Here is an 18,124-nt window from a genome sequence, read left to right on the forward strand (position 1 = left end):
TTGAAAATATTCTTTTCCATTGAATTACCTTTGTACTCTGTCAAACAATGAGGGCAACAAGGATGAACCTTACAAACATTATGCTAAAATAATCTAGACACAAAAGGATAAATATTATAGGATTCCACTTACATGAGGTACTAAGAATCAGCAAATTCATAGAAATGAAAATTAGAACAGAGGCTCTTAGGGGGACAGGGGAATGAGGGGGAATTGGCGGGGAGGGGTATCTATTTCATCTTGGGTGGGTGTGGATAACATGTGATTGTGGTAGGCAGAATAATGGCCCCCCCGCCCCCCGGAAAGATGGCCACATCCTAATCCCCAGAAACTGTGAATATGTTACATGACAAAGGGGGAATTTAAGTAGAAGATAGAATTAAAGTTGATAATCAACGGACCTTAAAACCGGGAGATTTTCCAGGTGGGTCCAATATAATCGTAAGGGCACTTAATGCGGAAAAGTGAGACAGAACTAGTAGTCAGTGATGAGAAAAGAACTCGAAGGGGGCCATAAGCCAAGAAACATTGGCAGACTCTAGAAGCTGGAAAACGACAAGGAAAAAGATTCTCCTCTAGAGCCTCCAGAAAGGAATGTGGTCCTGTTGACAACTTGATTTAACCCAGTAAGACCACATCATTCTGGCCTCCAGAACTGTAAAATAATAACTTTGTTGTTTTAGCCACTAAATTTGTGGTGATTTGTTACAGTAAAAAAAAGGAAACAAATACAGTGGTTTTTTTTTTTTTGAGGAATTACTCCATTAACTTGTTGAGCTTATGTCCATAGAGCTATCTTGTATTATCCTTTCCATGTCCATACAGTCTATGGTGTTATTTCCTCTTTCATTCCTGGTACTAGTAATTTGTGTCTTCCTTTTTTTTTTTTCTTTTCCTTTGCTAGTCTAGCTATAAACTTATGAATTTTATTGATCTTTTTGTGGAAAAAAAAATACAGCTTTGGGTTTCACTGATTTTTTTTTCTTCTGTTTTCAATTTCATTCATTTCTTTTTTTTTTTTTTTTTAAAGATTTTATTTATTTGACAGAGAGACAGCAAGAGAGGGAACACTAGCAGGGGGAGTGGGAGAGGGAGAAGGCGGCTTACTGCAGAGCAGGGAGCCTGATGCGGGGCTCGATCCCAGGACCCTGGGATCATGACCTGAGCCAAAGGCAGACGCTTAACGACTGAGCCACCCAGGCACCCCTCAATTTCGTTCATTTCTGACCTATCTGTAGTAGTTCCTTCTATTTGACTTGGGTTTATTTTGGTCATTTCTAGTTTTAAGGTAGAAGCTTAAATTATTGACTTGAGATCTTTTCTTCTAATAAGTGCACTTAATGCACATCTTTGGCTGAATCCCAGAAATTTTGATATGCTGTGTTATTTTTAGTTTGAAATATTTTAAAATTCCCTTTGAGACTTGACCCATGGATTGTTTAGAAATATTTCCACAAGTTTCAATTTTCTTGTCATCTGTTACTGATTTCTAATCTAACTTCATTATGGTCAGAGAACATACCTGATGATTTCAACTCTTTAAGATCTGTTAATATTGGGGCGCCTGGGTGGCTCAGTCGTTAAGCGTCTGCCTTCGGCTCAGGCCATGATCTCAGGGTCCTGGGATCAAGCCCCGCATCAGGCTCCCTGCTCCATGGGAAGCCTGCTTCTCCCTCTCCCACTCCCCTTGCTTGTGTTCCCTCTTTCTCTGTGTCTCTCTCTGTCAAATAAATAAATAAAATCTTAAAAAAAAAATGTTAATTTTTTTTTATGATCCAGGATGTGGTTTATCTTGGTGAATGTTCCATGCACACTTGAAAAAAACATAATATTCTGCTGATGTTGGTGGAGCATTCTACAAATGGCAATTAGATATAGTTGGTTGATGGTGTTGTGCAGTTTTTCTATATCCTTGCTTCTTTTCTGTTCACTAGTTCTGTAGACTACTAAAAGAGAAGTGGTAAAATCTCCAATACAGATTTTTCTACTTCTCTTTTCAGTTCTATTAGTTTTTACTTCATGCATTCTAAAGTTCTGCTGTTAGGTGCATTTACACTTACGTCTTCTTAGCAAACTGTTTTTATCATTGTATGATGTATCTCTTGTTCTCTTCTCACACAACCTTTCTTAAAAATATTTTTAAATTTAAGGGGCGCCTGGGTGGCTCAGTCAGTTAAGCATTTGACTCTTGGTTTCCGCTCAGGTTGTGATCTCAGGGTCCTGGGATCAATCCCTGTGTCAGGCTCCACACTCAGTGTGGTGTCTGCTTGAGATTCTCTCTCCCACGGCCCTTCCCACTCGTGCTCTCACTCTCTAAAATAAATAAATCTTTTAAAGTATGTATTTTTTAATTTAAAATGAAGAATCCACTAAAGAGGAAGACCCGAGGTCCAAGAAACAAAATTAACTCATGAATGCAATGGAAAAAAAAAAAATCCAAGCGTAACAATTAAACAACAAACCTAAAAAGCAACTGGCAGAAATTAGAGGAATAATTCAGAGGGCAAGTTGAAGAACATCCACAAAGAAAGCATAGTTCTCAGTAAATAAATAGTATGAATGAAATGTTGGAAGAACTTGGTGAAAATGCCAAATTTCTGTTCAATAAGAAAAAGAAATGCAATAATACAAATATAAGTTTTAACACAGTACTGCTCAATACATAATGTATCTGACAGCACTGCCTCAAAATACATAAAGCAACAACTTTCAGAACTAAAGAGAAAAACTAAACAGAAATCACAATTAGAGACTTTTAACACAGCCCTCTCAGAAACATGTATCAAGTATAAAACACAAAAGTAAGTATACAGCAGGTATGAAGACAATAAGCTCTCCAATATAAATATAAATATTCAGGGTACCACTTTAGTACATGTGACATTCACAAAAAGTTCTATGTACTATAGAGGAAACCTCAGTAGATGCCAGGTGTATATTCTCTGTCCAAAATGTGCCAAGAACTCATGACAAAAGGAAAGCTTAACATATAAGCACGCTTATGTCTACAATGATTATTATTTATTTATTTGAAAGAGCGTGCGCACAGAGGAAACAGCAGACTCCCTGCTAAGAAGGGAGCTCTATGCCAGACTCGATCCCAGGACCCTGAGACCTTGACCCGGAGCCAAAGGCAGACGCTTAGCCAACTAAGCCACCCAGGCACCCCCTACAATGATTTTTTTTAAAACAAAGAAGCCCATACTAATGAATAATCCTGAGAGAGGAATTTGTAGGGGCAATCGAAGAATTAAAAACAAGTGAAAAACCAGAAGCTTCCCACTAAGATAGGAACAAAGCAAGGATGTCCTTCTCACCACTCCTTTTCAACACTTCTAGAAGTCATAACTAATGCAATAAGACAAAAAAAGGAAATAAAAGGTATACTGACAGAGAAGGAAAAAATAAAAGTGTCTGTTAACAGATGACATGTTTCTATGTACAAAACCCAAAAGGAATCCACAAAAAAACCCTCATGGAACTAGTAGGCGATTATAGCAAGATTGCAAAATGCAAGGTTAATATACACAGGTCAATCATATTCCTACATGCTATCAAAGAACAAGTGCAATTTGAAATTAAAAACACAATACCATTCACGTTAGCATCGCCCAAATGGAAATTCTTATGTATAAATCTAACAAAATATGTACAAGATCTGTATGAGGAAAACTATAAAACTCTGATGAAAGAAATTAAAGAACCACATAAATGGGGAAATACTCCACATTCATGGATAGAAAGACTCAATATTGTCAAGATGTCAGTTCGTCCCAACAAAGACTCAGTTAAGTGCATTTGTTTGGACAGTAAATCTTAAATGGTCCAGAACAGTCCAAACTTGCTTAGGGGCAGTTAGTATCCCCCAACCCTGTGTGGCAATCTAGAGTCCCACAGGCAACAGATTTTAAATAACACAGTGATTATAAAGATGAAGGAACAAAACTTGAATATTCAATTCTATGTTCTGTGAGGTAACTTGGGAGTGTTTAGTTGTGTTTAATATATAAAACAGTGTGAAATGAGAGGTATAAGTGCAAATTTTAGCTCATACGTGAAATATTTCACTGAATTTGAATAACAGATTTAATACTGAAATGTATTCTTCTCAGTTATTTGCTTTGTAACTAAAGAATGAATCAAGAAAATACATAAACATCAGTGGCACAATTTGGTAACTGCCTAACATGTCTTTTGCAGTTGTTTGTTCTATTAGAATTCACTTATTATCAGACAATTGTTTCTTTTTAGTACTGCAAGAACTTGGGAAGTTATTTTTATTCAAAGAATTCATTATACAATTAAAACAAAAATCTTCAAATCTCCTGTGTGGTACCCACTAACATGAAACATTATCAACACAGTGGAACTGAACAAAAAAATATTCAAAAATGGGGGAACAGTGGGACAGAAGAGGTGATAGAAGCAATGTCCAGAACTATTTTGAAATATAGAATACCGTAAGAATTGTATATGGCTTCATTTAATGATTATTACTGAAAATAATTCTGTAGTAAAAAGGGAGGTATTTAAAAAAAATGATCCAGGGAGCCAAAAACCCAGGGTATGGTCCTGATTAAACAGTTGGGCTCTAGAGTCTGTAATCTGAACTGTTCTCTATTATCAAAAGAACTAAAAGCACTACAGATTCAGTGCAATCTCGACCAAAATGCTGTCTTTTTTTTGCAGAAATGGGCGATCTGATTCTAAATTTATATGGAAATGCAAGGGGCTCTGAAGAGCCAAAACCACATCAAAAAGGAACAAAGTTGAAGGGCTCACATTTCCTGATCTAAAAACTTACTGAAAAGCTACAGTAATCAAGACAACATGGTACTGGTATAAGCATGAACGCCTAGACCAACAGAATGGAATTGAGAGTTCAGAAATAAAGCTACACATCTATGGTCCAGTGATTTTTTGACAAAGGTGTCAAAACCATTCACTGAGGGGAGAATAGTCTTTTCAACAAATAATGCAAGAGCTTCCAGGTTGATGACTGCATCCACTGCTGGGAGGTAGCTAACATACCCCAGTTCCCTGGAGATAGAAGCATGAGGTACCATTCCAGATCTCACCCTATGTCCCTCTTCATCTGGCTGTTCATCTGTATACTTTGTAATATCCTTTTTAATAAACTGGCAAGTGTAAAAAATAAACCAAAACCAAATGATACTGGGACAACTATCCACATGCAAAAGAATGAATTTGGATCCCTACCTCATAGCTTATACAAAAATTAATTCAAAATGAATCAAAGAGCTCAAGCTACAAAACTCTTAGAACACAAGTATAAATTTTTATGACCTGGCATTAGACAATGGGTTCTTAAATATGGCAATCAAAGGGAAAAGAGATAAAGTGGATAAATCAGACTTTGTCAAAATTAAAAACTTATACAAGTAAATGTTATGAAAGTTTTTCTGTTGTTTTCTGTCCTTTACATAAATTAGGGTATTATGCACAAAAAATTAAAAAACTTACATAGACACTACCAAGAAAGTGAAGACAATCCAAAACGCAGTAAAAAATGTTTGCAAATTTTATCTGACAAGTCTTGTATGCAGAATATACAAAGAACTTAACAATAAAGACAAAAACCCAATTAAAAATTTTGCAAAGGATTTGAATACACATTTCTCCAAAAAAGATATACAAATGGCCAACATGCATATTAAAAGATTCATTAGTCATTAGGGAAATGCAAATCAAGGAGTTACCACTTCACACCCACTAGGACGCCTATAACAAATAAAACAACAGAAAATAAGAAGCGTTAGACAGATGTAAGAAACTGGAAACCTCACAAATTACTGGTGAAAAATTAAAATGGTGCAGCCCTTTGGACAACAGTTTGGCAGTCAAAGAATTAAACATAAAATTACCATATGACCCAGGAAGCCCATTCCTAGGTATACTACCAAGAGAACTGAAAACGTACATTCACACAAAAATTTGCACACGGATGTTTACAGCAGCACTATTCACAATAACCAAAAAGTGGAAACAACCAAGGGCCAATCCATGAATGAATGGATAAACAAACTGTGGTATATCCATGCAACGGAATATTATTTTCAATCAAAGAAAGGAATAAAGTACTGATATATGCTACTACATGGTTGGGTCTTGAAAATATTATGCTAAGTGAAAAGCCAGACATAGAAGTCCACAGTATTATTCCATTTACGTGAATGTCCAGAATAGGTAAATCATAAACAGAAGTAGACTAATTGCCAGAGAATGGAGGAGGGAGTAATTGGGAGTAATTGGCTAACTGGCACAGGATTTCTTTTTGGGGTGATGAAAATGATAGTGAATTGTACATTTCTAAATGGTTAATTCCATGTTATGTGAGTTATATCTCAATAATAACATCTGTAAAAATAAAGGCACAAAGGGGCACATGGGTGGCCCAGTCGGGTAAGCATCCAAGTCTTGGTTTTGGCTTGGTCGTGGTATCAGGGCCCTGAGACCAAACCCTGCATCAGGCTCTGCACTCAGCTCAGAGTCTGCTTAAGATTCTCTCCCTCTGGGGCGACTGGGTGGCTCAGTCGGTTAAGCGTCTGTCTTCGGCTCAGGTCATGATCCCAGGGTCCTGGGATTGAGCCCCACATCGGGCTCCCTCCTCTGTGGGGAAGCCTGCTTCTCCCTCTCCTACTCCCCCTGCTTGTGTTCCCACTCTCGCTGTGTCTCTCTCTGTTGAGTAAATAGAATCTTAAAAAAAAAGATTCTCTCCCTCTGCCCTTCCCACTTGTGCTCGCACTCTCTCTAAAACAAATATCTTAAAAATAAATAAATAAAGGCACTAAAAGCAGAAACAAAAGTGGTTACCTCTGTGGGGAAAGAGCATTCTTTTACTCATTATTTAATACCACTGTGCTATTTTTTATAACCATGTGCAAGTTATTATTTAATAACCTAAAAATTCATATATACATATTTATACATTTTGCCACAGGTGCCCAATCCATTCTTCTCAGAGAACTTGCCCCACTGTTGAGGTGTGGGCCTCAATAGTCAGGACTGTCCTACATAACTCTGTGCACTGGCCATAGCTGTTGGTGCATGAGTGGACTCCTGACTCCATGCTGGGGCAATCAGATTCTCTAGCCCTATCATCTGGGATTAAGATAAAGATGCTACCTGGTGTGGAACTGAGAACAAGGGAATTTGGGAGTTGTGGAGTAGAGATAATTAAATTCATGTACAGAGATGAATGTGGCCTAATGGAAAAAACTGACAAGAGTTGCTTAGATTCTTGCTATCTTTCCAGTTCCTGATTCGTCTCTTGGGATGTCAAGACACACTCCCTATCTTTGGGTTATACAGCCTTATAACAAATACCTTTTTTCAGTGGCCTACCAAGATCAGGATGATAGGAGAGATCTAAGGTGGGTATAAACAAAAGGTGACAAATTGTCTAGAATCATGGTGACAATAAAAAAGCAGACTGACTTTTAGTCAATTTTATTACTGCTTTAAATTCTCTAAAATACTAGTGATCAAGGGGCACCTGGGTGGTGAAGTCGGTTGGGCATCTGACTCATTGTTTCGGCTCAGGTCGTGATCTTAGGTCCTGGGATTGAGTCCCATGCCTCTGTGCTCAGTGCTGAGTCGGCCTGGGACTCTCTCTCTGTTTCTCTCTCAAATAAATAAACCTTTAATAAATAAATAAATAAAATGCTAGTGATCAAATACTCCCTACCCTCCTCCACACACCACTGCCTTTTGCATGAGCTAGTCTAGTTGTTAGAACCAAAGTACCTTGACTATAACCAATAATAATGATCTTGACCCAACCAACAATCTAAAGAGAAAATAGTGAAAGAAATCAGAGTCGATACGCGTTCCTTTTCCAAAATTAACAAGTTATTAATTCAAGTAAAGAAAATTTATTTTAAATATTAAATGATTAAGAGAAAAAAGCATACAGAACTTTTTTTTTTTTTTTTTAAAGATTCCTGCCTTTGTTTAAAGGAAGTGATTTGATGTGGATCACTAAATGAACATCACTGTAGGGACTAAGCACTATGCACATAACAGAGACTGACAAGGATATGTTGAACTAAAGTATTTTAAATCATAATTTAAGCCTTTGGATCTCAACATCCTGTACATAAAATTTTTTAGAAACTCCAAGGGAAATATTAAAGATATTCTATGAAGGCTTACAGGAAAAAATTTACATATGAACAATTGTAATATGGCAAATACAAAATCAAAATACAGATTGATTCACAAAGATGAATTATGACCCTTGTAGTTATGACTGGCCACTCACCGAATTTCAAAGTTTCCTACCTGAATGATAAGAATGAATTAGACCTTGCATGTGAAAATAAGTCATACCTGGTAGGATCATGAATCCTCTGAAATCACTGAGGTCCACCAGGACTGTCCTAAGTCTGAGACTTGTGGTCACAGTAACCAGCCCAATTCACACCATTTCTGATTAATCAATCAGTCTTTTCACTGCCTCTATTCGGCACATATTCACTGAGCATTTTTAATGTACAAGGTGTATTCCAGGCAATGAGGATATACTGGTGAATAAATCAGATACAGGCCCTGAATTCCCTGAGTAAAAAATACAACAAAAGGAACCCAGAAAACAAGTTCTTTCAGTAACTTGCTTTGTATTATGTGAAAATTATTAAAGGGAAACCTCACTGAAGTGGACCTGGAGGAGGCGCCTGGGTGGCTCAGTTGGTTAAGCATCTGCCTTTGACTCAGGTCATAATCCCGGGGTCCTGGGATGGAGTCCCGCATTGGGCGGGGGGGCGGGGGGGGGGTCCCTGCTCAGCGCGGAGTCTGCTTCTCCCTCTGCCCCTCCTACTGCTCACACATGTGCAAGTGCTAATAAATAAATAAAATATTTAAAAATAAATTAAGATGGGGCGCGTGGGTGGCTCAGTTGGTTGAGCGACTGCCTTCGGCTCAGGTCATGATCCTGGAGTCCCTGGATCGAGTCCCGTATGGGGCTGCCTGCTCAGCAGGGAGTCTGCTTCTCCCTCTGACCGTCCCCCCTCTCATGTGCTCTCTCTCTCTCTCAAATAAATAAATAAATAAAATTTAAAAAAAAATAAAAATAAAAATAAAAATAAATTAAGAAAAAAAGGGATGCCTTGGTGGCTCAGTCATTAAGCATCTGCCTTCAGCTCAGGTTCCTGGGATGGAGTCCTACATTGGGCTCCTTGCTCAGCGGGGAGCCTGCTTCTCCCTCTGCCTGCCGCTCCCCCTGCTTGTGCTTGCTCTCTCTCTCTGGCAAATAAAATTTTTTTAAGAAGTAATTAAGAAAAATAAATAAAGTGGACCTGGGATGCTACAAGGGGAGGCTTAAAAGGGGAGCTGTACCACCCAATGACAATTACAAGAAGAACTATCAATTACAGACCCCTAACAAGAAGAAGCTTCAACAGGAAAGAATCATCAATTACAGGCCCCAACAAGGTGAGATGTACATTGCATCTCCTACAAGAAGTCTACTATCCCTACAACTCATCCACTGAGAAACCAGCATCACCCTCAACCCCTGCTTTTCTCCAATGGGCTTTCCTTCAAAAATAATCCATCCCAACTTCTTCTCTGTAAAATAAAGTTCCTCTCCTTTGCGGGACTTGTCTATGGTTTGCCATAGCTTGCATGTCCCAAATTGCAATTTCTCTGCTACTTCCCAATAAACCCATTTTTACTGGTAAAGTAACTGGCAGTTTTATTTTTAAGGTTAACACATGTGTCCTTTCCAGGACACAGGATCCTGTAGTGATTGAAGCAGCGAGTAACTAACTTACGTTCCCGAAAGAAAAGTAAGACTTAGCCAGGAAAGTACAAGTGGAACGAAAGAGAAGGAGGGGACCAGGCAAAGGAAACAGCTGATGCAGAAAGGCCTAGAGGCAAGGTTCAAAATCAAAGAACTGAAAGAGGGTTCAACAGGAGAGGGAATGCAATGATGAGGTCTGAGAGCTAGGTAGGGGTGGAGCCAAGAAAGGCCCCATAAACCCCAAGAGCCGTTTCTCTATCTGGGTGAAAAATCAATTTAAAGCAATTTACTACAAAACCGAAGAAAGTCTACAAGTTTAACACTGGACTTACATCTCACAGAAACATACCTGCAATGCTGTTATTATAAAGGCTTTCAACATATTCATGGTGATAAAAAGAACAGTAAAAATATGTACTTCAGAACAGCTTCTACCAAAAAAAAAAAAATCATTGACTACAAAGCAGTGTTATTTTCTTCTCTGTAACACAATCTATATGGGAAAAGAAGACATCCTGTGGGGAAACACATCAACAAGGCCCAGGTGCCCACAATTTACAAAATTTACAAAATATCATAAAGCCAGAATTTTATACCCAAACATACCCTTTCTGTACTATAAAGAGATGTGCCCCTTAGGATCATACACTCAGGACACAAAATCTGACAAATACTTTCAAAACTACATCAAATATAAAATCATCTCGTATCCTTCAAGACTAAGGTATGGGGTATTTCTCATAAATATATTTTCTAAATATCCGTAACTGGAACTTTGCCCTTAAGCACCAAAACTTTTTACTTTTGACGATTTTCCCTAAAAAGTACCTATGCATCTACACCCACCAACTGTGCAGTTTAATCTTCACGCCACATTCTGGGGCCATTATTTTAGACATCAACTATGGGCTCCAGTATCCTCTGTAAACATCAATTACTAGGATTTAGTGGAGGTAAATGCGCCCCTTCCTCAAAGCACCCTATGGATATAGTAGTGGGGTTTTTTTTGCCTTTCTAAAAATATACACACACATAGTTTTAGATTTCTTCTTTATCAGGTTGTCAATGTTCACGGACTACAATCCGGATGCCTACCCACGCCTTCTTCTAATTTGCTGCTTCTAGTTTCGGCCTGGGAAACCAGAAAACTAAACTAGTTCAAATTACAGGGAAAATGAATAGAGTCGCTGAGTCCCTCCTACAAGAAATACATGGAGTTTACGCCACTGATTTTGGCTGCTGGAGACTATTTAGCTTCTCATTAGCCGATCTCACCAATATCCCACGGTGTTTTCAAATGAGCCAAGGCCACTCCTACAACGCTGTTACCTCCAGGTGCTACAACCTAAGTGATTCCCGGTTTGCCTCCACCACTCCTAAGTGCAAAAAGAAGGGGGGGGGCCGAAATGACCAGTGAACCACACGCAAGCCTAAATTTGCCCTCATGGAAAGTACCATTTACAAATAAACTGCACTACGATTTACTGAGCTCGCCTGCAGCATTCTCAGCTCTTCTACGTAGGAGCTCGTCTGAGTAGTTCCGCGTTTCTTGCTAGCTCTGACACGAGCGGAGACGTCTACCAGGCAGGTTTTAAAGTCATCCTAAGAGAAGAATTAAGCTCTTATACCCAATCTTATCTCAAAGAGAGAGGATGTGTGTAATACAGTCGTGCGAGCCAACTTCTGCTCCGAGCGAGCACTCCCCCGACACACCGGAAGTTTTGAAATATCCTGCAGGCTCCCCGTAGGCAGAGTGCTCCTCCTCGCCCCGTCTCAGCGGGTCCCCGAAGGTTCAAGGACCCCTCCGCGAACGGCCGCACGGGGGGCGCGGGCCCCCGGCGCGCCGCGGAGGGGAGCGAGGCCGGCAATCACGGCCGACCGCCGGCTCCGCGCCGCGTCACCTTGGCCGCTCGCGAACCGCGAATCGCGAACCGGGCAGGTGGGAGGCACCTGCGGCCGGCGGGGGAAGCCGCGGCCCGGGCACGGGCACCCGCACCGGGGTGCCTCAGCGCCGCCCGCGCAGGCCCGGCCGACCGCGAGAGCCTTCGGGGGAGCCCCGCGTGGGGCCGCGCGGCGGGGCCGGGCCCCGGGCTCGACAAACTCGGCGGCCCGCCCCCGGCGCCGCCACTCACCGAAGAAGCCTTGCACGATCCCGAGCGGGTGGCTGAGCCAATCCTCCCCGCAGGGCATCTCGCCGACGGGCCAGGGCCAGCGCGGCCCGGCGTCCCGCGCCGCGGCTCCTCCTCGGGGGCTCGGCCGCTGGTCGCCCGCGCCCTCCCACGCACGGCGAGCCTCAGGGCGCGGGCCGCCCGGCCTCCCCACGCCGCAAGGAACGGCGGCTGTGGCGGCGACAGCCGAGGAGCAGCTGGCCACGGGCAGGCGGCGCGTGCGGGCCCCCAGCCTCCACTTCGCACAATGGCGGGAAATAGGCGCCGCCGACCGCGCTGCCTGCGACCTGGGTGGAGCTCGCGCGGGGAGGGGCGGCGGGAGCGCGCGGCGCGGCCCCGCGGGCGGGAGGAGGGGCGGGTAGGCTCGCGCGGGGGCGGGGCGGGGCGGGGCCGCGACGCGGCGGCGGGCCGGCCGCCATCTTGGAGATGGGCAAAAGGAAGGGCATACGGGGCTTCGGGGAGACGGGCGTCGTGGCCGAGGGTGGCGTGTTGCAGTTTATCACGCTGTGCAAGTGTGAAGGAGGAAACTGCCGATGTCCGGTTTATTAATTCGTGGTAGGAGGCCTTGCCCAGGTCAGAGACCGCAGCATCCTGAAAGCATAAGCCCAAGGAGAACTTGTGGTCGTATCTGGGCAAAATTAGTGGATGAAACAGCCCTTGGAGTCCACCCACGTCCTCTTGGTGCTGGTTTTTGTTTTTGTTTTTGTTTTTGGTTGCTCCTTTCTCTGGAGCCCTGCCTGAAACCCATGCGGTGACTTTCCCTCAGCTGCATAAAGTCTTATCCCACTGAAGGAGGTATGCATTTAGATAAGGGGCACTGTGAAAAACCCCAAACGCCCTTTGCTGTCATCTCCAGCCCTCGGTTAGAGGGACCAGTTCCTAATTGAGAGGCAAGCTCATACCTGAAAACATACTTGGTCTGCCTCTGCCTAGAAGCTGGAAACAGCCAGATTGCTTTGGCGGGTTCCTGCAGAAGGTGTGTACAGGTTTACCTTAGAGATACTGCTCCTTTGTGCCGCAGCACTGCAATAAAGCGAAAATCATAATAAAGTGAATCAAATGAATTTTTTGGTGTCCCAATACACGCAAAGATTATGTGTATGCTATACTGTAGTCTATTAAGCATGCAGTAGCATTATGTCTAAAAGAAGACACTTTAATTTTAAAATATTGCTTAAAAGATGCTGTCCTCAGGGGGCGCCTGGGTGGCTCTGTCAGTTAAACATCCTCTTGCTTTCAGCTCACGCCATGATCTCAGGGTCATTAGATGGAGTTCCACATCCGGCTGAGCACGCAGTGGAAAGTGGGCTTGAGATTCTCTCCCTCTCCCTCTGCTCCTCCCCTCCCCAAATAAATAAATCTTAAAAAAAAAAAAAAAAAAAGATGCTGTAATCCGAACTTTCAGCAAGTCATAATCACCCATCAGGGATCATCATAACAAATATAGTAATAACGAAAATGTTTGAAATGCCACGAGAATTACAAAACCGGTCACAGAGATACCCAGTGAGCAAATACTTTTGGAAAAACAGCATCAATGGACTTGCTCCGAATGGTGTTGCCACAAACTTTCAATTTGTAAAAAAAAAAAAAAAAAAAAAAAAAAGCCGTATCCGTGAAGTACAATAAAGCATAGTAAAACAACGGAGATACCCTCAGGATGAAGGTGGTGGCATCACACACAAAAGATCAAATCTAGGGGTAACCTTTTAGCAAGGAAATTTGGAAAATATCCAAGTTCAGCAATGAAATAGCATGTTTCTCTTAGGCCTGGAATGTACCTGAGAAAACTGCAGTATCAGCAGCTGAAAACAGAGCTTGTTAACAGAAGGATGATCTGAATGGAGTCTGGAAAGTGGGGAGTCCAAGAACAAGAACTGAATTCAAATCTCAAGCCCTATTTAGGACAAAGGGAGCTCATTTGTACTTCTCATTGTGAACTAATTAATTGGCATACTGGATTATACATCTGGCTCTGTGAGTTTGGGTGAGCTGAGAAAACGAAGTTTCAAATCCAGGGCACTACCACATTTCATTCATTTATTCATTTGTTTAGCAGAGAGCGTTGCCAAGTTCCTCATATGAAATGCAGAAATCCCATATTTTAGCTTCGTGACCAGTAACATGCAAATTAAATGTATGCAGGCATGAAAATGTTGGCTTTTAAGTCATAATAAGCAAAGATTTGTTTCGTAAGAAATTGCAGATGGGTACCAAGTCAGCAGTGGCCAGGGACACTTCAGTTTTAGGTTTCTCCCTGTGTATGTAATTACTTATAAACAACCAGTTGCTCAGATTTACTTAAAGACACACTGATGTTTTTGAGATGTCATTATTCTATAATGTGAATAACTGTAACATCTAATTTTTTCTGTGGGAAGACATTTGATACTACTAATAAGTAGTTATGAAAATGTAAGCGGCCAGGGCAGGGTCCAAAAGAGTACATCTCTATGACAGGAGTTTTTCCCCCGCCACCAGTAACAGCACTTCTGCCCCCATTCCAAGCCTGTGTTTTTAAGGAGGGTATTAAGTAATCCCCTTTACCTTTGTGGGGTAAAGGAAAAGAATGCTAGAGGGATTTCCTGAAATGTGACATTTACACTAGGAATTGAAACACTGATAAGAGTTAACTAGGCAAAAAGTGGGAGGGAAGAGTGTCCCAAGCCTAGGGAAATAAAGCTTGCAAAGAAGAATTAAAATAATGACAATTTATTATATGATTTGGCTATTTTATAGTGTTTATATAATCACAATAATGTTAAAATTTGAATGTCAATCTAACCAACATTGTAATTTAGCTTTAGTGAGAGGCTACGGGGGAAAGGGTTCATATATGTGATGAGGACAAAGATCAAAAGGGGCAAAATCCTCATTGTTCATCTGGGAAGTCAACATGTAATGCAAATGGGAAAAACTTCAGAAGTGGCAATGTAACCATATTAATTTATAAACAGAAATACTAAAAGAATTGGCTGAAAGAGTTGAATGTAGTTGCCTTCAGGGTGGGGTAAATTTTTTTTTAAACATTGGCTAGTTTTCTACATACTTATTAATTCAACCCCACCTGCTCTAGAATTTCCACTAGATTGTAAGATCCGTGAAGCAATAATTTTGGTACTTATATGCTGTTTTATTCTCTGGCACCTAGAACAGTGCCTGGCATAGCGTAGGTGCTCAATAAATGGTTGTCTAATGGATAATGCACATTTTCCATCAGTTGCCTAAATTTCCTCTCTAAGTGTTTAGACACATTTTCTTGGATATCTTTCCCAGAGACTTTGACCTGTTCCAATCTGGATTTCTTGCCCTCTACCTCTGGTATAAAACTGTCTTCCTAGGGTCTCCTACCACCATTATCCTAAAGATTCTCTTTCCTTTCATGTTTTCATTGAGACTTTTAAAAAAATCTGTTCCCTCCTTCTTCCATACCTATAGATAGATTGCTTAGGGAAGAACTGCAACTCTTAGTCTCAGAGGTATAGCTGAGGCTGGTTGCCCAACTAGGGACTACATTTCCCAGTCCTCTTTGCAGCTAGGTGGGGCTGTGTGATTAGGTTCTTACCAACGTACTGGGAGCAAATGAGGTGTCTGGAACTTCTACTTCAATTTCTTAGAAAACTTTTGGCCCAGGTATGTTCTTTCCTCCTTCATGATGGATAGAATGCTGATGACTAGAATGATTCTGTGTTAAAGACAGCCTGGATTTTGATAGGAATATTGCATTCTGTAACTCTTTGTTACAGCGGCTAACATTATTCTAAATAATTCAGAAAGCTGGTATAAGTGGGGTGTTATCAAAACAAACAGAAAGTAATGTGGCTCTAAGTTAGTGGTTGGAGAGTGGGTAGCAATAGGTGAAAGAGGAAATGCCTCAGACAATGAAGGAGATTGCTTTCATCCAGGCTGTTGCAATAGGGAGAACTTCCATCCAGAAACATCTCAAAGAAGAGGGTTAAATTTTGAGGTTTTGTAAAACAAGGGAGTTGCTGAGAAAGGGTAGAGGTGAGTTTTATGTTGGAATATGCAAAAGCAAGTTGGTCTTTTGCATTTATCCTTTTCTTGGAACACAAAGGGAGAAGGGATTTCTTAACTATCCCGGTTTTCTGAGGAGTAAGTGGGGGCAACTAATAGGGAAGTTGGACTCATTGACCAAGTCCTGACTTTTCTAGGCCAATTGCTGCAGATGTTGTGGGTCAGAGTTCTACTGTTAAATATGGTCTGGCCACTGTTTGTATATTCAGTCTCTCAGAAATAACATGGAAGCCACATATGTAAATTAAAAGTTCTAGTAGTTACATTAAGAGATATTCAGAGGTACAAACTTCTAATTATAAAATAAAGACATCACGGGAATGAAAAGAACAGCATAGGGAATATAGTCAATAATATTGTAATAACTTTGTATGGTGGCAGGTGAAAACTACGCTTATGGTGGTGAGCATTACATGGTGTATGTAATTGTCAAATCACCATGTTTGACACCTGAAACTAACATAATATTATATGTTAACTATACTTCAATTAAAAAGTGAAAACAGGGGCGCCTGGGTGGCTCAGTTGGTTAAGCATCTGCCTTTGGCTCAGGTCATGATCCTGGAGTCCCGGGATCGAGTCCCGCATCGGGCTCCCTGCTCAGCGAGGAGCCTGCTTCTCCCTCTGACCCTCCCCCCTCTCATGTACTCTCTCTCATTCTCGCTCTCTCAAATAAATAAATAAATCTTTAAAAAAAAAAAGTGAAAACAAACAAGAAACCATAGTGAGAAACTATTACACACCCATTAGAATGGCCAAAATTTAAAATACTGGCAACACCAAGTATAGACATTACTGGTTGGAAAATAAGACGGTACAGTCACTTTGGAAAATAAAGTGGCGGGGCACCTGGGTGGCTCAGTCGGTGAAGCTGCCAACTCTTGATTTTTGGCTCAGGTCATGATCTCAGGGTCCTGGGATGGAGCCCCACAGAAGCAGGGAGCCTGCTTCTTCCTCTCCCTCTGTCTGCTGCTCCCCCTGCTTGTGCTCTCTCTCTCTCTGTCAAATAAATAAATGATATCTTAAAAAAATAAAATAAATCTTAAAAAGAAAAAAGAAAAGAAAGTGGCAATTTCTTACAAAGTTAAATATACTTGACTGTTAAGACCCAGCAATTCTACTCCTAGGTGAAATGAAAACATGTCCACATGAAGATTTTTACATAAATGTTCATTGCAGCTTTAATAACAATAGCCCCAAACTTGAAACAACTCAACTGTCCACCAACAAATGAATGGGTAAACAAATTGAGGTATAGCCATACAATAAAACACTATTTAACAAGGAAAAAAGAATGAACTATGATTCACATGACATGGATGAACCTCAAAAACATTGTATTAATCAAAAGAAACCAGGCACAAAAGAATACATACTATATGATTCCATTTATATGAAACTTACTAAAGACAAATGTAGGGGGTGGGGAGATGGAGTAACTAGGTGATGGACATTAAGGAGGGCATGTGATGTAATGAGCACTGGGTTATTATATAAGACTGATGAATCACTGAACTCTACCTCTGAACCCAATAATACATTATATGTTAATTAATTGAATTTATTTTTTAATATTTTTAATTTAAATTCAATAATTAACATATAATGTATTATTGGTTTCAGAGGTACAGGCCTGTAATTCATCAGTCTTATATAACACCCAGTGCTCATTACATCACATGCCCTACTTAATGTCCATCACCTAGTTACCCCATTCCTCCACCCCTCTACACCCCCCCACCTCCTGCAACCCTCAGTTTGTTTCCCATGATTAAGAGTCTCTTATGGTTTGTCTCCCTCTCTGGTTTTGTTTTGTTTTATTTTTTCCTCTCTTTCCCTATGATCCTCTCTATTGTTTCTTAAATTGCACATATCAGTGAGATCATATAATTGTCTTTCTCTGATTGACTTATTTTGCTTAGTGTAATACTACCTTCTAGTTCCATCTATGTCATTGCAAATGGCAAGATTTCGATTTTTGATGGCTGAGTAGCATTCCATTGTAGATATATACCACATCTTCTTTATCCATTCATCTGTCAATGGACATCTGGGCTCTTTCCATAGTTTGGCTGTTGTGGACATTGCTGCTATAAACATTGGGGTGCAGGTGACCCTTCGATCACTATATTTGTATCTTTGGGGTAAATACCTAGTA

General features: G+C 40.9%; 1 protein-coding gene across 5 annotated transcripts in view; it reads right to left on the reverse strand.

The window, feature by feature from the left end:
- The window catches only part of MCMBP (minichromosome maintenance complex binding protein), a 50,184-nt gene extending 37,954 nt beyond the window's left edge, over positions 1 to 12,230 (reverse strand). For all 5 annotated transcript variants that reach the window (XM_045878982.3, XM_064595337.1, XM_064595338.1 and 2 more), the window contains exon 1: positions 11,896 to 12,230. In XM_045878982.3, coding sequence (XP_045734938.1) covers positions 11,896 to 11,953 — 58 coding nt within the window. In that variant the 5' untranslated portion in view covers positions 11,954 to 12,230. The remainder of the gene's footprint in view (positions 1 to 11,895) is intronic.
- Between the last annotated feature and the right edge of the window lie 5,894 nt (positions 12,231 to 18,124).

The sequence above is a fragment of the Mirounga angustirostris genome, unplaced genomic scaffold, assembly GCF_029215605.1.
Source record: "Mirounga angustirostris isolate CCGP_5_RB_7025 unplaced genomic scaffold, mMirAng1.0.hap1 SCAF_6, whole genome shotgun sequence".
NCBI classification, from domain to species: domain Eukaryota; kingdom Metazoa; phylum Chordata; class Mammalia; order Carnivora; family Phocidae; genus Mirounga; species Mirounga angustirostris.